At 35.7% G+C, this 16,988-nt stretch overlaps 1 protein-coding gene across 2 annotated transcripts; it reads right to left on the bottom strand.

Moving 5' to 3' along the window:
• Positions 1-817: 817 nt before the first annotated feature.
• LOC145956874 (uncharacterized) lies at positions 818-6,937 on the bottom strand. 2 transcript variants are annotated; one of them, XM_083072669.1, is made up of 10 exons: positions 3,581-3,816; positions 3,304-3,507; positions 2,982-3,219; positions 2,258-2,899; positions 1,923-2,185; positions 1,682-1,849; positions 1,510-1,614; positions 1,359-1,431; positions 1,183-1,278; positions 818-1,096 (listed from the first exon to the last, which is right to left on the bottom strand). In XM_083072669.1, the coding sequence occupies exons 3-10, from the start codon at positions 3,180-3,182 to the stop codon at positions 1,007-1,009; spliced, it is 1,638 nt and encodes a 545-aa protein (XP_082928795.1). In that variant the 5' UTR covers positions 3,183-3,219; positions 3,304-3,507; positions 3,581-3,816; the 3' UTR covers positions 818-1,006. The 2 variants fall into 2 exon arrangements, 1 of the variants encoding a protein (XP_082928795.1); XR_014433202.1 differs by lacking the exons at positions 818-1,096; positions 1,183-1,278; positions 1,359-1,431; ... (2 more) ...; positions 1,923-2,185; positions 2,258-2,899 and having other exon boundaries at positions 3,019-3,219; positions 3,581-6,937.
• Positions 6,938-16,988: the final 10,051 nt, after the last annotated feature.

Genomic DNA, 16,988 nt, shown 5'->3' on the forward strand with positions numbered 1-16,988 from the left:
GGTCGCTAAACAACTTTGCGACTAGGGTTTTTGCAACTACTTCAAATCGGTCGCTAATTCGGTCGCTAAAGTAAATAGCGACCGATTTAAGTAATTTAGCGACCGATTTTTGTGGTCGCTAAAATCCTTTTTTTTTGTAGTGGAAAATAAAGGATGACAAGACACCACCACATCTTTAAAGTTTATATCACAAGTTTTTTTAGTTGGGGGTAGAAAAGTGCTTTCATTATCATTTTTCCCAATTGGTAACTAACATTTTTAGTAGTACGCATCAAGGTTTGGCTGTTGTGCCCTGCCTTTCAGAGGTTTTTAGAGTAAATATCATACATATATATTATAAAAAAAATCACATGCAATTTTTATTAATTAAATATAATTATGTATTTGAATTGAAATTATTATCTAATATAAAATTTTAGCTTTCATAACCACTAGTACAGAAAGGGTCTTTTACGTCGTGTATTTTGACCCTTTTACGTCGGAAAAGGGTCCGACGTTAATACAGGAGTCGTAAATTTACGTCGCCTTTTAGAGGCGACGTAAATTTACGTCGGGGATTTCTCCAAACCGACGTAAAATGGGGTAAAATCATGCCACAATTTTACGTCGGACATGGCTTTGTCGTCTGACGTAAATTTACGTCGGTCATTGCATGGACCGACGTAAATTTACGTCGGACAAAGCCATGTCCGACGTAAATTGTGGGAGTTTTTTTTTTAAAAACGTTTGTAAATTGATATACCCAACACCTGCATATAAATATAATCCAGAATACCAACTCTAAACCAGGCAGTCCAGAATAGAAATTCAAATTGTATTTCAAAATTGAATGACAAAAAGAAAATAATATATAAATCTTAAAAAACATAAATTATGACAATGTAAATCCTATTATCCTAAAAAAGCTATAAAACATGTTTGTCAATGCTATCTAACTAACTAAACTAACTAACTATCAAACTATAAACATAATATCTAACTAACTATCAAACTATAAACATAATATCTAACTAACTAAACTTAGAAAAAAATTTGCCCATTGTTCTCTTATCTTGAGCAACTCATCTTCGGGAAATGGAGATGGATCTTGAAAGACCTGAAAGGGTAATTTAAGTGTCATTAATATGCAATGTTAATTATTCTAAAGGTAAATATAGTTAAATAAATTTTGATATGAATTACCTGCGCCCAAGAATCAATAATACCCGCAGAAACTATGGCTTTCATCCAATACATGATGTAATAGCCACATTCAAACGAGTCTTGTTGCTTATTACACTAAAATGAGAAACAAATAACTATTAATTCCAAAGTCAATAAATTTAAATATTATTGATTGTATGAATTTATTTGCTAACCTTAGGGTATATGAAATGCAATGACTTTGATGATCTGGCTCTTCCACTTAATATATTAGCTCCAGACACGATTCTAATTAATTGAAATAAAAACAAATGTTAGCCAATATATATAATTAGTTTTAAAACATAATGAAAAAATTTTAGTTACCCATGTAATTGGCTTTTAATTTCATGGCTTGGTTTTCGATGAAGTGAACAAAACCACACCACGGTATATTCCTTAGGAATGATTACCATTAACTGCCAATGGGACCTACATTGTATCACAAACAAATCAGTTAAAAAATTACCATGATTAAAAAACCAATTAAAAAACTAACCCGTCAATGTATGGAGCCATGTATATATGTCTTCTTGAGTCACTCATCCATGTTTGCATATATTGTTGGATCTGGACCTGAGTGTTTCCTGATTTTTGGATGGATTGAGGCTCAATAAATCCATATACTTCTGCTTGTGCTTGCTCCACACTCAATTTGTCCATGTACCTAACACAAATAATTATTATAAGTTAAATATAATTATTGTAAATTTAGACTCATAAAAGAAAATATGACTTACATGGCCCACAACTGTATGACAGATATATTTAACATGGAGTTTCCCCCAACAATCTCTAATGCATCAGGCAGAGATATGTATAGTGGAACATCAGAGCTATCAACTCCAAAAACTCTAATGTCCCACTGCAATTGAATTGGATGCTTCTTTATTCGTGGTAATTTGATTAGAAGCTTAGATATGGGATCATCCTCAGCTTCTGCGATATTGGCATCATGAACATGAGGTTCTCTCATGACCTCCTTACCACGATTGATAAAATCCTAAAGAAATAATCAAAATTAGTTAAACAATAATAGAATTATAAGAATCTAAAAGAGCAATAATATAATTACCTTTGCCCGTGCTAAAAGCGGCATGACCAAACGTTTTGGCCAAGCTAAGAATGTGCCGGTTGCCTGCCCCACTAGTTGAACCTTTGTATTGGGCAAAGGCACTGGAGCAGCAGCATCTTGAACTTGGTCAACCACAACCCGTGTCCAGTCTGGCTGTAGAGGGACACCATGGATGGTTGAGCCACCCTCAAATACTCGGCCAATAGCCACTAACTGTGGGGGGTCATCCTCAACATATAACTCACACTGGTTTGGTACATCAGTGTGAGTCTGATCCGGTGAGGGATCTGGAGCAGCACAACTCCCTTTAATGCTGACTCGAACACCATCATGAGCAACTGCAGTCTGTTGCTGAGAACGAGCCAAAAGTTCAAACTTCTGTTCAAACTGTTTTCCAATATTCTTCAGTTTCTCTTCAAACTCCATCTTCAATCTCTGCTCCAATTCCTGTATAACCTCTTGACTGCAAGAGTTGATAGTGCTCCTCAATGATCGGCCACCAAAGAAATCTCGGTGGCTCCAAGAACCACCAACACCACGCACACGACCTCCGTGCTCTGGCTTTCCTATGGCCGTTGTGAGGATATCATTCCGACCATCAGAAACAAATGAGCCCTGGGTGCTCTGCTCAACTAAACCCTCCTGCAACAATAAGGAAGATTAAAAATTCTTATGAATTAAATGAGTTGAAATGAAGAGTCTTAGTTTGTATATTTTTACTTACTATTTTACTAGCAACGACTCTTGCAGACTCAGAAGTCATTTGCCCATCCGGTTTTGTCCGGGCTGCTATCCACATCTCATGGCGGGGAGGTGACTCTACACGGTCAGCATCCTCAACCCCTGCTGCCTGTGCCTTAGCCTTCTTCATTTTCTTTTTTTTTTCTTTCATATCCCCCTCTTGACAATAGATGGGGTGCATCATTCTTGGCCTGTCGTTCTTGGGCAGCTATTCTTTTAGCCTGCAATAATACAAAAAAGAAAATGAGATAAATTAAAATGTACCTTAAGTATTTGTGTCAATGTAAAAGTTATCAATAACTAACCTGCCACGAAGGGTCCAATCGAGTGGCACAAAATTGCATCCACTCCTCATCAGTGATCTGGTACTTTAGACAGGGAGTCTCATTTTGGCGCTCTCCAAATACATACTCCCGTGTCAAGAAAGTCTTGAAGTCTCTCCACCTGGTGGCAAGGGCAGATAACATCTTCCTCCTCATGCCCTCAGTGTTGGGAATGTCAAAATTTTGCTATGAAAATAACAACAAATAATAAATAATGTATTTTAGTTATATAATATTGAAAGGATGTGAAAGTATATACCTGAATATCCTGCCACATGAGGTTCTTGTCAACCTCCTGAACGTCATCCCATGATGGAATGATAATAGAAACATGTCGTCGAGCTAGGACTCCCAAATAGCTCTTAAACTTGGCAGCATTTGGGCCTGATGCCTTTCCAGAACGAGGATCCACCTCAACCGGTGTCCTCTCCTTGGCAATGCGCCCAGCTGTCAACCCAGACAATCGGGTGACAGATCTACCTTCCCTCCTTCCACTGCCAGACCCAGAATCCTGAAAAAATTAAACTGTCATTATTAAAACAATAAATTAACTGAATAGACAAATAAAGTAAAAAAGATAATAATAATATAGCAACAAAATAACTAATAAAAAAATAAATAATACATAAACAGAAACCTATTAGGTTGGAATGTTTTCCCATATTCCTTCATCATGATCACTTCGAATAGCATGTATTTCGTCCACTTCATTGTCCGCAATAGGACCAAATGATCTGCTTGAAAAAGACGGTGTCTCATGCATATCTAGAGACTCATCTTCGTGAGTTCCATGCATGGTTCTTCCTTCGAGGACCACTGACCATTTCTCATTACATGGATCCCTGACATAAAAAACCTGTCTTGCTTGATATGCCATAATAAAAGGTTCATCCTTATAGCCGACTTTATTCAAATCAACCAAAGTAAATCCTAAATCATCTGTCCGCACACCCGTATTGCCATCAACCCATTTACACTTGAACACAGGCACTCTAAACGTAACATAATCAATTTCCCATATGTCTTCTATGACTCCGAAATAACTCATGGATGCTGTAATGGGATTTTTATCTTTTGAACTAGCAAAGTGCACAGCCTCAGCCTGAATTGTAACCCCACTATTTTGTACTCTACTTTTGTCATCTTCTGTCTTTGTATAGAAACAATATTTGTTAATGTCATACCCACCAAATGTAATGACATCGTTGTTAGGCCCACGCGCGAGTCTCAAAAGTGTATCAGAAGCATTAACCTCACCATAAACCTTTTTCTTAAACCAAGCTAAGAAACTCTTGTTATGTTCATTCAATACCCATTTCTCATTCATCCGGGGGTGTGCTATCTTGATTTCATCTATATGTTCAGATATGTAAGGAATTACTTCATCAGTGTTGTTCAATATGTACAAATGGGCTTGGTCAACTTCTGTTCGACTCACAGTTCTAATCTTTAAACTTCGAGTACCCTTACCAAATTGTTTCCCATCATGTCGAGTCTTGGGAATTCCTATTGGTTCTGATTTTGACATATACCCTGAACAAAACTCAATGGCTTCTTCTGCAATGTACCTCTCCACAATAGAGGCTTCTGGGCGGTATTGATTCTTGACATATCCTTTTAAGATCTTCATGTATCTTTCAACAGGATACATCCATCTAAGATAAACCGGGCCACACAATCGAATCTCCCTAACCAAATGAACTATCAAATGCACCATGATATCAAAAAATGAAGGTGGAAAATACATTTCCAATTGACACAAGATTGTGATTGCTTCATTTTCTAACTCATCTAACTTTACAGGGTTAATTACTTTGTTGCAAATGGCATTGAAGAATAAACACAATCGAGTAATAGCAACTCTAACAAAAGATGGTAAAATGTTACGAATAGCCACAGGCAAAAGTTGTTGCATTAACACATGACAATCGTGAGACTTTAAACCAATCAACTTCAAATCTTGCATAGACACCAGACTCTTCACATTTGAGGAGTACCCTTGTGGAACTTTCACACTGCTTAAGCACTCACAAAAGCTTTTTTTTTCTTTCTTTGATAGAGTATGACAAGCTGGAGGCAAGTAAGTGCGTCTTCCAATAGACTGAGGATGCAACTCAGAACGTATACCCATGTCCACCAAATCTTGTCGTGCTTTCACTCCATCTTTAGTCTTTCCTTTGATGTTTAGCAATGTCCCAATTACACTATCACAAACATTTTTCTCCACATGCATCACATCTATGCAGTGTCTAACATCTAACTTGCACCAGTAAGGAAGATTAAAGAATATTGATCGTTTCTTCCAGATATTTCTCTCAGTTGACTTCTTTTGCGTCTTTCCGAACACAATGTTAATGTTCTTCACCCGTTGATATACTTCTTCACCATTGCGCGGTGTGGAGGCAATTTCATCCTCTTGACTTCCATTGAATGCTTTCTTCAATCTACGGTATGGATGATTACGAACAAGAAACTTACGATGCCTAGTGTACGCAGTCTTTTGCCCATGTTTCAATTGGGTATAACTTGTGTTTTCTTCACATATAGGACATGCATAATGACCCTTCACACTATACCCACTCAAGTTACCATATGCTGGAAAATCATTTATTGTGCAAAATAACATTGCATGCATAGTAAATTTTTCTTCACGATATGCATCAAACACCTCCACTCCTGTGTCCCATAACATTTTCAAGTCATCAATCAATGGACTAAGATACACATCTATGTCATTTCCTGGTTGTCGGGGACCTGATATCATCATAGACAACATAATATATTTTCTCTTCATGCATAACCAAGGAGGCAAATTATAAATGACCAACAAAACTGGCCATGAACTGTGTTTACTACTTAAGTTCCCATAAGGATTCATGCCATCTGTAGCTAAACTAATTCTCATGTTTCTTGACTCTGCACCAAATTCTGGAAATGTTTCATCAATCCTCTTCCATTGCGGAGAATCAGCTGGATGTCGAAGAAAGTTGTCACATTTTCTACCATTTTCATGCCATGTGAGGTTTTTTGCATCCTCTTTAATGGCAAACAATCTTTTAAACCTAGGTATTATTGGCAAATACCATAAGACCTTAGCAGGGGGACCCTCTATTTCTTCCTCACCATTACTTCCATCAGTTTTCTTTTTGAATCGCGACAATCCACATGTGGGACACACTTTCAGTGTAGCAAAATCATTTGTATACAATATGCAATCATTAGGGCACGCGTGTATCTTCTTATACTCCAAACCCATTGGACATAGTATCTTTTTTGCCTCATAGTTGCGATTAGGTAACGTGTTATCTTTTGGAAGCATCTCCTTCAATAACTCCAACAATTCTGTGAAACTTTTATCAGTCCAGCCATTTCTTGCTTTTAAACTAAACAATTTTAAAGTTGCTGATAATCTTGTAAACATACTGCATCCTGGGTACAATGGTTGCTCAAAATACACATGTGCTCTTTCAAAATTTTCTTCACCAACATCACGTATCATCTCTTCTAAGTTATCGCCCATCCCTTCAAAATTTTCAGTTGTTGACACTGTTGGAATGTCTAATATTTCTCCGTGCCATGTCCATACTGTATAACTCTTCATAATACCATATATAAACAGGTGATCACGTATTTCTCCAACTTCTTGACGTATCTAATTCAAACATCGAACTCATGGACAATAATATGCCCCTTTGATGGGTTTCCCATTTTCTCTTGCAAATTGTAAGAACTCTTCAACTCCATTTCTGTACTCTTGACTAATGCGACTTGCATTCATCCAACTTCGATTCATTATCTATATATTAACACAAATTAACTATTGACTCAGTTATTCATAAATTTTCTAACCTAAACTACAACCCTAAAAAATCGATGGTAAACTAAAGGTCAATGCCTAAAAAAGTCTCTTCTTTAATGCATCTGGAACGGCCCGTACTGAAACTAGAACGGGCCGTTCCAGATCAAAAAATTACAACAACAAATTTCCAGCAGAACGGGCCGTTCTCTTTGCAGAACGGCCCGTACTGCTTGCAGAACAACCCGTTCTGCAAGGAGAACGGCCCGTTCTGCAAGGAGAACGACCCGTTCTACAAGGAGAACGACCCGTTCTACAAGGAGAACGGCCCGTTCTGCAAGGAGAACGGGCCGTTCCAGAGGAATAAATAGCAAAAAAAAAAACAAAATAATTACGGGGACAACAAACTAACCTCAAACGACCAACGTGCAGACACTTAGAGACTTGGATACGTTGAATGTAGCAATAAACGCAGTGGGAGACGCAGAAATTCAGAGAAAATGAGAGGGGTTGTTTGTAAATTGTGAGCGCGGGAATGGAAAATACAAAGGTGGGGAATATAGGGCCATTTTTTACGTCAGTTTTCGTTGTTCCGACGTAAATTTACCTCGGGTTTCGTTGTTTCGACGTAAATTTACGTCGGACTATAGGGGTTCCGACGTAAATTTACGTCGGACCACCTCTAGTCCGACGTAAATTTACGTCGCACTATGAGACTGCGACGTTAATTCCCACATTTACGTCGGACTAGGGGGGGGTCCGACGTAAATTAGTCTCCACTTAATTACGAAACTGCCACCGCGTTTTTACAACGTCGGTGTTTACTGTTTCCGACGTAAATTGGGTGACGTAAATACCCTTTTTTGCACTAGTGAACATTAAACATAATTACATATCTAAGATTTAAAATTAAACTATTAGTTAAATTGAAAGAATGATAACGGTACTTAATAAATGGAAATAATAAATATGAATAGAATATTTAATTCAAAAAGCTGTTTAAATATCATCACTTACCTTTCGTAAGATTCCAGTACAGCAATTGGGTATATATTTTCATTCATCTTTTACTACATTCTTTTTTCATTTTTTTTATTTCATCATTTATCATAATTTTTTTTTCATGTCTTTCTTCCCTCCATCCAAAATGGGGTGGTGGTTGATATTCCCCCCCACAAAACTGTTTAACATGGTACATTGGTACATGACTATTTTACTATTTCATCAAACAAGAGGCCACCAATATTCTAAATTAATTCCTAGCTAGTCATTGCAATAGAAAAACATAAAAATCCCAGCCAACTTTTTTCAGCAATTGACACTTTCAACATGCACATTTGAATTGCTTAACTGTGATGGTTATTTTTATCTTGATTATTATAATATATGATGGGAAATCAAAGCATAAGATGTGGAGGAAATTGAACTTTGATCCCATAACACTATTAATCATCCCATAACAAAGCAGTACAAATTGCAGAATCTAATCTTTCATATTTTAAACACGGAATTGTAATGTGGACAAGAACATTCATCATATAAAATAGTTTTATTACTTTTTAGATTGTTGTGTGGGATGGCTTAGCAGTCTACAAATCCAACAGCACTGCAATATCCTATTTTAGAAGGGCAATAATCCACGTGCAAAATCAACGAGTATAATACAAAAGAAAGAGCTTCGTTTCTTTGTTGGCCCTCTTGAAGTGACAGAAATGCAAGCAAGATTAATGAAATTGCCAAATTTAATTTCCTAATCGTTCTTTTCATTTAAACACGATCATGCTAATGTAGTGAATTGAAGAGATTGATGTAAAATGATTGCTTGGTTAAAATTATGCAGCAATTATTTGAAACAATCTCTTGGGGTGGAATGTTTGCATAGCATAATTAAGAGTTTATCATATCTGCTTATAGGGTGTTTGGACTAGTGTTTTTAACCTATGCACACTCAATTTTTCTGGTCAAATCAAATAAAAACACTGAAGTAACAGAATAGCTTTTGGTTTGACATAAATCAAATGTTTCAACATGTCGAACTAAACACACTAACAGTCTATTCGGATACTAATTTAAAAGAGTTTTTAATAGTTTCTATAATGGAAAAACCTCTTTATTTTTAATAAAGACACTCTAAAAAGCTCTTTTAAGTTTCTATGCTCATCATAATGATAGTTACTAATACCTTGCGATAGAGATCTCCATGCTCATCATAATGCCAACACTATTAATCATCCCATAACAAAGCAAGAATTCAGTGTTCAAACAAAGAACAGGGGAATCATTACCTAACCCCACAAAACCCCCTATTTTCCCTTCCGCACAAATCTCTCAATTGCACGACCAAATAAAATTTCCCTAAGATGGAATATACATGATGATAATTGCTATATATAAAAATCTTATAAGAATAAAAAAATGAGAGGATCTTACACAAATAGTAGAACGTTCTTGGAATAGCAAAAGGTTGTGCAAGCAATTGTCCTGAACAGTAGAGTGTCGTGCAGCCTGAACAATGGGCTTGGGCGAACAGCGGCGTCGAGCGCGTTCTCGACGTAGATGAAGAGACGCTCCTTATGGACAGCGACGATTGAAATACTTGCGGGCGACCTGGAGGACGACGAGGTCGAGCTCCCAGACGTGGAGGACGGCAACGGGGTGAAGATTGAGGAGGAGGCGGGCGGCGGTGCCGGTGCCGAAGCTGAGGAGAGGGAAGGAGAAGAGAACGAAAGTGGAGAAGAGAACGAAAGGGAGAAAGGGAAAAATAGGGTTACGCGCGATTTGAAGGGGCTGGGAAAAATGATTGAATTGATAAAAAAAAGGGGGGGAAATGAAAAATAATTAAAAACAAAAAGGTGGGAATCATAATTTTTAATGAATAAATTAAATTAAATAAAAAATATCTAAATGTTACGGGGGTTCATAATAAATCCATCTATTTACTTGGGGTTTTAGTATAAACCACTGAAACTTAACTAAGGTTAATAAAACCCTTGATAATTTCATACATTTCTAGAGGTTATGATAACCCCAGCTAAATAACCCTCGTTAAATCCTAATTTTTTTGTAGTGTATGTTGGGTTTTGCTCTGATAGGACATGTGACATCGGGACATAGATAGGATTAGTTTAAAATGTTCTTATTAAATTATTTTGGAAAATTCAGTTTTATTTCTTTGTAATTTTACTGGCATGTTATTTGGATTAAGTTTATGAATGTGAACTCTTTACCCTTACGTGGCTGGAAATTTGATTTTTATTGATGAAAATTTTTATTTGTTTATAATTATTGTATATGTATGTTGGGGTAGAGGGTGTCACATTAAGTGGTATAAGAGCAGGTCGATCCAATCGGTCGTGAGTTATGTACTTATCGTGATTCTGTTGTGTACTCTGATTGTGTCTTATTTGTTGTGTACTTTGATGATGTTTTGCTTTGATGATGATGATGTTCTTCTTGTTAAGTTATTTTGTAATTAGAGGAATGATAGTCATGATAGTGTTAGCTAATACCATTATGACCGCTCTTCTTCATTCTTATGATTGCTTATTTGTTTGATACTTCTTGCTTACGTAAGAAGTAGTGGTTGAGTGATATCGCTTGTGTTGCAAGCATATGTGCGAGTAGTGGTAGACGAGATATTGTGCTAATATTGTAGGAACTATTGAGGCCATAGATTTGGGTAAGACAATGATTTTTTTAGTGTATTAAGAGTATACGATTGGTAGAATTTTTGAAAGCTATAGTTGTTGTGATTGAATCCAAGGATGATGTATGTTGAGAATTGGAGTTTTGGTATTCTTAAGGAGAGATTGAAGTGTTGATGTTTTCTAGTGTTTGATGGTTGCATGTTGACCTTTTATGGTTTAGGTAGCATGTGAATTTTATTTTCTAAGCCTTTTGTACTGAATATGTGAGTTGTTTGGTTTAGATTTGTAGTGGGAAGCTTTGATATGAAGTTGAGGTGTGAGTTTGGAAGGGTTGAGGTATTTTTGTGGCCTTAGATATATTGATACACTAATGTTGCTTGGTGTAGAGGATATTTTCGCTGCAGTTTTGTTGTGCCAGTATGAGTACCGTATTGACAGATTTAGATTTTATGGTCTTCACAAAAGTTGTAGCCTTGGACGTTATCTTTCCAATGGAACTGGAATCAGGTAAAACGGAGGTCTAGAACTCTAGTTATAGCTACTTTAGTGATCAAAGGTCTAGCTGTAAGCGCTGAGTATATCTGCTTCGGTTTTTGAGATGTTTAGCTAAGAAGATGATCTTTTTAGAATCTTATGTCTTCATAGGAGTTGTAGCTTATTCTCTTAGCTTTCGTTTGAGATAGGTTTGAGATCATTTGGATGAGTAGAACTCTCTGTGTGTTATTTTCTTTGATAGTTGTTGAAAGGAGAAGTAGGCTGTAATAATGTTTTTGGGTTAGTAGGCAATGCAAGGATAATAATTGATTTTGTTAAGATGTTTTGAGGTGTTTTCATGTGGATTGAGAGGTTGTTTAAGATTGTATGATGCTATGTGGTAAGGGTTGTTCATGTACATGCTTATGGATGCTATATTTGAAGGTTTAAAGTAGGTATTCTAATATGATTTAATATGCATGTATGTTAATATGTGGATAGATGACCTTAGGGATCAATTGGTGAATGTCGTGTGGTTAGTGAGATTGACCTTAGGGTGCGGTATGATCATATTGTAGTTGAGGGTGGAGATATATTCAAGACGGTTGTATGTTAAGTTATCTAAGTATTACTATTTTATTTTATCTTATTTTATTTTATTTTATTATTATTTTTTTATTGTATGAGATAAGTTTTCTAGTTCCTGTAAATTCCAGTTGAGGTAAACATGGATCTGTCTCAGGTAGAAGTTATGTTTAAGTGGGGAGATATCTAAGCCAATTAGTGAGGTTAAGAGTTTTCTTAGATAAACTTATTATTATAGGAGAGTTATTGAGGAAATTTCTAAGATAACATTACTTTTGACTAGGTCAACTAGGGAGAGTGTTGTCTTTGTGTGGGATAGTAAGTGTGAGAGTAGTTTCCAAACTCTTAAGGAAAGATTGATTAATGTTAATACTACTAGATTTAGTAAGTCTTTTGTGGTATATAGTGGTGCTTCTAGGATGAGTTTGGGCAGAGTGCATGTTGATGCAAAAAGGAATGGTAGTAGCTTATGCTTCTAGGAAATTAAGAATTCATAAGAGGAATTACCTTACCCATGACCTTGAGTTAGTAGTTATGATATTTACACTAAGATTTGGAGACACTACCTATATGATTCTAAACTTGAGGTATTTAGTGATCGTTAGAGCCTTAAATATCTTTTGACCAAAGGATATAGTTGGAATTTCTTAAGGACTAGGATTTTAATCTCAGTTGCTATCTAGGTAAAGGCAATGTGGTGATAGATGTCTTGAGTAGGATGATCTTTCATCTATCATTTTGATGATTTAAAGGTTAAATTTGATTGAAGAGTTTAGAGATTTAAGCTTGATTTGTGAGCTTACCCTTAGAAGCATTGAATTGAGTATGTCGAAAGTGACTAGTAAATTAATGGATGAGATTAGAGGAGCCTAAGAGTTAGATCCTTTCTTAGTAAACAAGTGGATAGAGGATTGGTAAGGCTATAGATAACCCTTTTCGAGTGGAAGTTGATGGTGTTTTGTGGTTTGAGGATAGAATCTATGTGCCTAATAATCCCGAATTAAGGAAGATGATCTTTGAAAAAGGCAATAAGAGTACTCTTAGTATTCACTTAGGAGCTATTAAGATGGATTAGGACCTTAGGAGGATGTATGAGAGTGACGTAGCGGAAGCGTGGTGGTCTAAGGTGAAGAGAGGAACAGGGAAAGTTGTGGACTCGTGTGTAGTATTCCAGAAGTCAAATGCAGGAGACATATCCATTTTTATTTGCTTCAAGTAATTTCGGGGACGAAATTTTTAAAAGGAGGGGAGAATTGTAACATCCCGAATTTTTCTACTAATACTACGAATAATTATTATTTATTTTTGTATTTATGAAGATTATTTCCTTATAATTATTTTGATTAATTAAATGAGTTTGATTGAATTTTTAAAGGTTTTTAATAATAATCATTTATGAAAATTATTTTGTATAATATTATTAATTATGATATTTTTGTTATAATTATTATTTGAAGAAAATCATGTTTTAAATTGTATTGATATTTTATTTTGATATATATACGTTATTTATTTATTTATTTAATAATCAGTAATTTGGATTTTCATAGTTCTGGAACGGGCCGTTCCACTTTGGGAACGGGCCGTTCCAAATCAAGCATTCGTGGGTAAAATTTTAACCCAGAACGGGCCGTTCCGGATGTGATTTTAAAAGAACAAAGTTTGACTCAGAACGGGCCGTTCCACATTGAAACGGGCCGTTCCGGAAACCCCAAAACGGGCCGTTCTGGTTTTGGAACGGGCCGTTCTGGGAGAGGCTTTTGTACCTATTCCGTGTGCCCAGAACGGGCCGTTCCGGATTCGGAACGGGCCGTTCTGGCCGCGACCTGATGCCTATAAATAAAGCGTTTTGCACTCTCTAAAACTCATTTTTTCATTTTCTAATCTTCTTCCTCCTTTCTCTCTGAAGACGAAGGGGAACCTAGAAGGGGCGACCAACAAGATTCGGCTCCTGCTTATCGAGGTAAGGGGGGAGTGAGAAACCTCGCTCTGGGTGTGGGATTGTATGCTGGGTAGTGGGATTGGCCCTCAATCCTGTGTTTGTTGTATGTCATATTTGTCTTGTATGTTTCAATTACTTAATTAATATGCGTGTATGAATAAAAACTTTGTTTAGACTATGATTGTGGAATTTGGTACTTCTATGGGTTCCTACGGGAAACCCTAAGGGAGTGCATTGATGCTTGTATGAGTAAATTAATTGTGATAATAATTATATACGTGAATTGTCTTATTTTAAATGTTTATTGCATAAATTGGAACGCTCTATGGGTTCTTGAGAGAACCCTATGAGCAGCAGGCAAAATATGAATGTTTTCTGTTTTGCTATCTGATTGCTCTATTGTATTTCTTGTTGAATATAATGAATAAATATGTGTTTAATTTATTAAATAAACAAGTTTTGATATGAATTAGAGTGCTCTGTGGGTTCCTGTGGGAACCCTATGAGAAACAGACATATTTCTAATAGTTTCTGTTTTAGCTTCTGGTTGTTCTGTTGTATTCATTGTTGTATGAGATGTATGAATATATGTTTACTTTTGCAAATAAATGAGTTCTGATATGAATAAAAGTGCTCTGTGAAAATTGTGAATATGATGTGATAATGCGAATGTGATGATGAAATGTAATGATGAGATGTGATTATGAAATATAATGAGGAGATGTGATGATGAGATATGTTGAGACATGATAATGTGATATGGGAATGAGACATGAAAATGTGATATGTGTTAATGCATAGAGTCTTGTTTGACATGCATCATTTGCATAAATATTTTAAGGGTACGATATGGAATACACCGCCAGAGAAGGCCCCCTAGTGTAAAAGCTTTGGGGATTAGTCCTTGGAGATAGCTCGGTTTGGAAGTCCCAGTCTCACCCATTGTGTGAATGGGATGTATCTTGCGCGGCTTAGCTATCCTGACGAGACTCTGGTAGTATATCCTTCTAGTGAGAGTGCGCAGAGGGTGTGACCCGGCATGTACTCCTAGACTACTCTTCGTGTATTGCTAGCGGCAATATGCCATGTGATGTTTTACTGGCGCCACATGCATGATAATGTGAAGTCCGTGTCCATTCATGTGCATCCTTATTATTAAATGATGATAAATTACTATTTGTATGACTTGGATAATTGAATAAACTATTGTTGTTGATTGATCTGTGAGGTAACTGTATTGTTTGTGTTTGGCTATCCGGTGTGCGTTCCTACACCGTGAGCCAGAGTGAGATATTTCTCACTCCCTTCTTTTGTGTTGTTTCTCTTGTTTGATATACAGGTGATCATCAGCGTGAGGCTGAGGATGTTAGTGATGAAGCTTAGGCTTCTATGTTGGGTTTTGCTCTGATAGGACATGTGACATTGGGACATAGATAGGATTAGTTTAAAATGTTCTTATTAAATTATTTTGGAAAATTCAGTTTTATTTCTTTGTAATTTTACTGGCATGTTATTTGGATTAAGTTTATGAATGTGAACTCTTTACCCTGGAAATTTGATTTTTATTGATGAAAATTTTTATTTGTTTATAATTATTGTATATGTATGTTGGGGTAGAGGGTGACACACTAACTCATCCACCAAGGATAGACCCATGAATGTGTTATGCATGACTTAAATTTATTTAGATATATAATAAATAGATAGTAAATAGTTATAAATCTTTGATCAAAATAATGATTTAGTTAACCGTGTATAATGAGAGGTTTGTTTTACTTGTATATTAATATAAATAGGTGTATAAGATTGTTACAATTCAATCAGGTAGAAGAGTGAAAACAATCCTAGAGAGGTCTTTGAGAGATAAAGAATTTATCGAGAATTTTTCTTTATAATTTTTTTTAATAATAGAGATTCTTCTTAGTGTCTGTTATCTTTTTTATAGTTATATTTCTATATTAAATACGATTTTACAATAACAAATTGGTATCAGAGCCATGGCATCTGCAAAGTTTGGTGTTGAGATATTTACTAGCAAAAATAACTTCAATATGTGGCAGATAAAGATGTTCACTCTCCTCAAATAATAAGAATGTGAGTTGGTGTTAGAAAGAGAAGCAATTTGTCAGCTAATCTTACATCTACACAAAAGAATGTGATAATGAAAAAGGCCCATAGTATAATATTGCTATTGCTAGGTGATGAAGTTTTGGGAGAAGTCTCTAGAGAAAACACTGCCAACAAACTTTGGTCAAAGCTTGAAAGCCAATATATACAAATTCTCTTCATAATCGTCTTTGCGTGAAGAGACAGTTATATACCATGCAAATGTAGAATGCTGAGTCCATTCACATACATATTGATAATTTCAATCAAGTTGTTCTTAGTGTAAAAAATATTGATGTTGCGATTAATGATGATGATCAAGTCGTTCATTTCCTTAGTTTTTTGCCAAGAACTTAAGAAAATTTTGTAGACACTATTATTTTTGGTAGAAGTTCACTATCAATGGAGGAAGTTAAAATAGCTTTGCAATCTTGAGCATTGAAAAGGCGTATAATTGATTCATAAAGTGGGACCAACTCAGGTGAAGGTTTGCCGGTAAGAGGAAGAACAAAGGAAAGGAAGAAGAACTTGCAAAGGAGGCGGTCAAAATCACGCAACAAAAATAAGAACGATAATAGATGTCATAATTGTTAGAGAAAAAGGCACTAGAAGACAAGTTGTAACATCCCGTTTTTCATAAAATATAATATAAGTATTTTATTAATAATTTTTGTATTTTTATTTTATTAATAAGGATTGTTAAATATTTATTTAATTATTTAATATATTTTAAATGATAATATATGATATTTTATTAAAGGTTATTATAATATTTTTTTAATTGAGGAACGAAAATTTGTGACTATAGGTAATTCTTTTAACTACGAGATTAAAGGGAGGTTAAGGTTTTAAAAGAAGTGTTTCCTTTATAAGTTTTTACATCTCTTATTTTTCACACATTTATGCTTTAGAGCTCGAAGAATAGGATCAAGAAGGAAATTGTTCTTACCGGGAATCCGAGGTAGGGATGATCCACTGGGTAAGATCGGTGAGCCTCCTTCACGAGTACGTTGATGCTCCAAGATGGGGGTGGTACCTGCAAAAGAGACTCTGATGCCAAAATTAGGGTTTGTATGAGTATGAGTCTCGTATAAGTAATGCACGTACCTTTGTGTGT

This window comes from Cajanus cajan, chromosome 4 (assembly GCF_000230855.2).
Source record: "Cajanus cajan strain Asha chromosome 4, NIPB_CcT2T_4, whole genome shotgun sequence".
Taxonomy (NCBI): domain Eukaryota; kingdom Viridiplantae; phylum Streptophyta; class Magnoliopsida; order Fabales; family Fabaceae; genus Cajanus; species Cajanus cajan.

Coding starts and splice junctions, on each gene's coding strand:
- LOC145956874 (XM_083072669.1), bottom strand. CDS start 3,182: ATGATGCACCCCATCTATTGTCAAGAGGGGGATATGAAAGAAAAAAAA. Junction 2,186..2,257: donor CGCTTTTAGCACGGGCAAAG/GTAATTATATTA, acceptor TTATTTCTTTAG/GATTTTATCAATCGTGGTAA. Junction 1,097..1,182: donor TTATTGATTCTTGGGCGCAG/GTAATTCATATC, acceptor TTACCCTTTCAG/GTCTTTCAAGATCCATCTCC.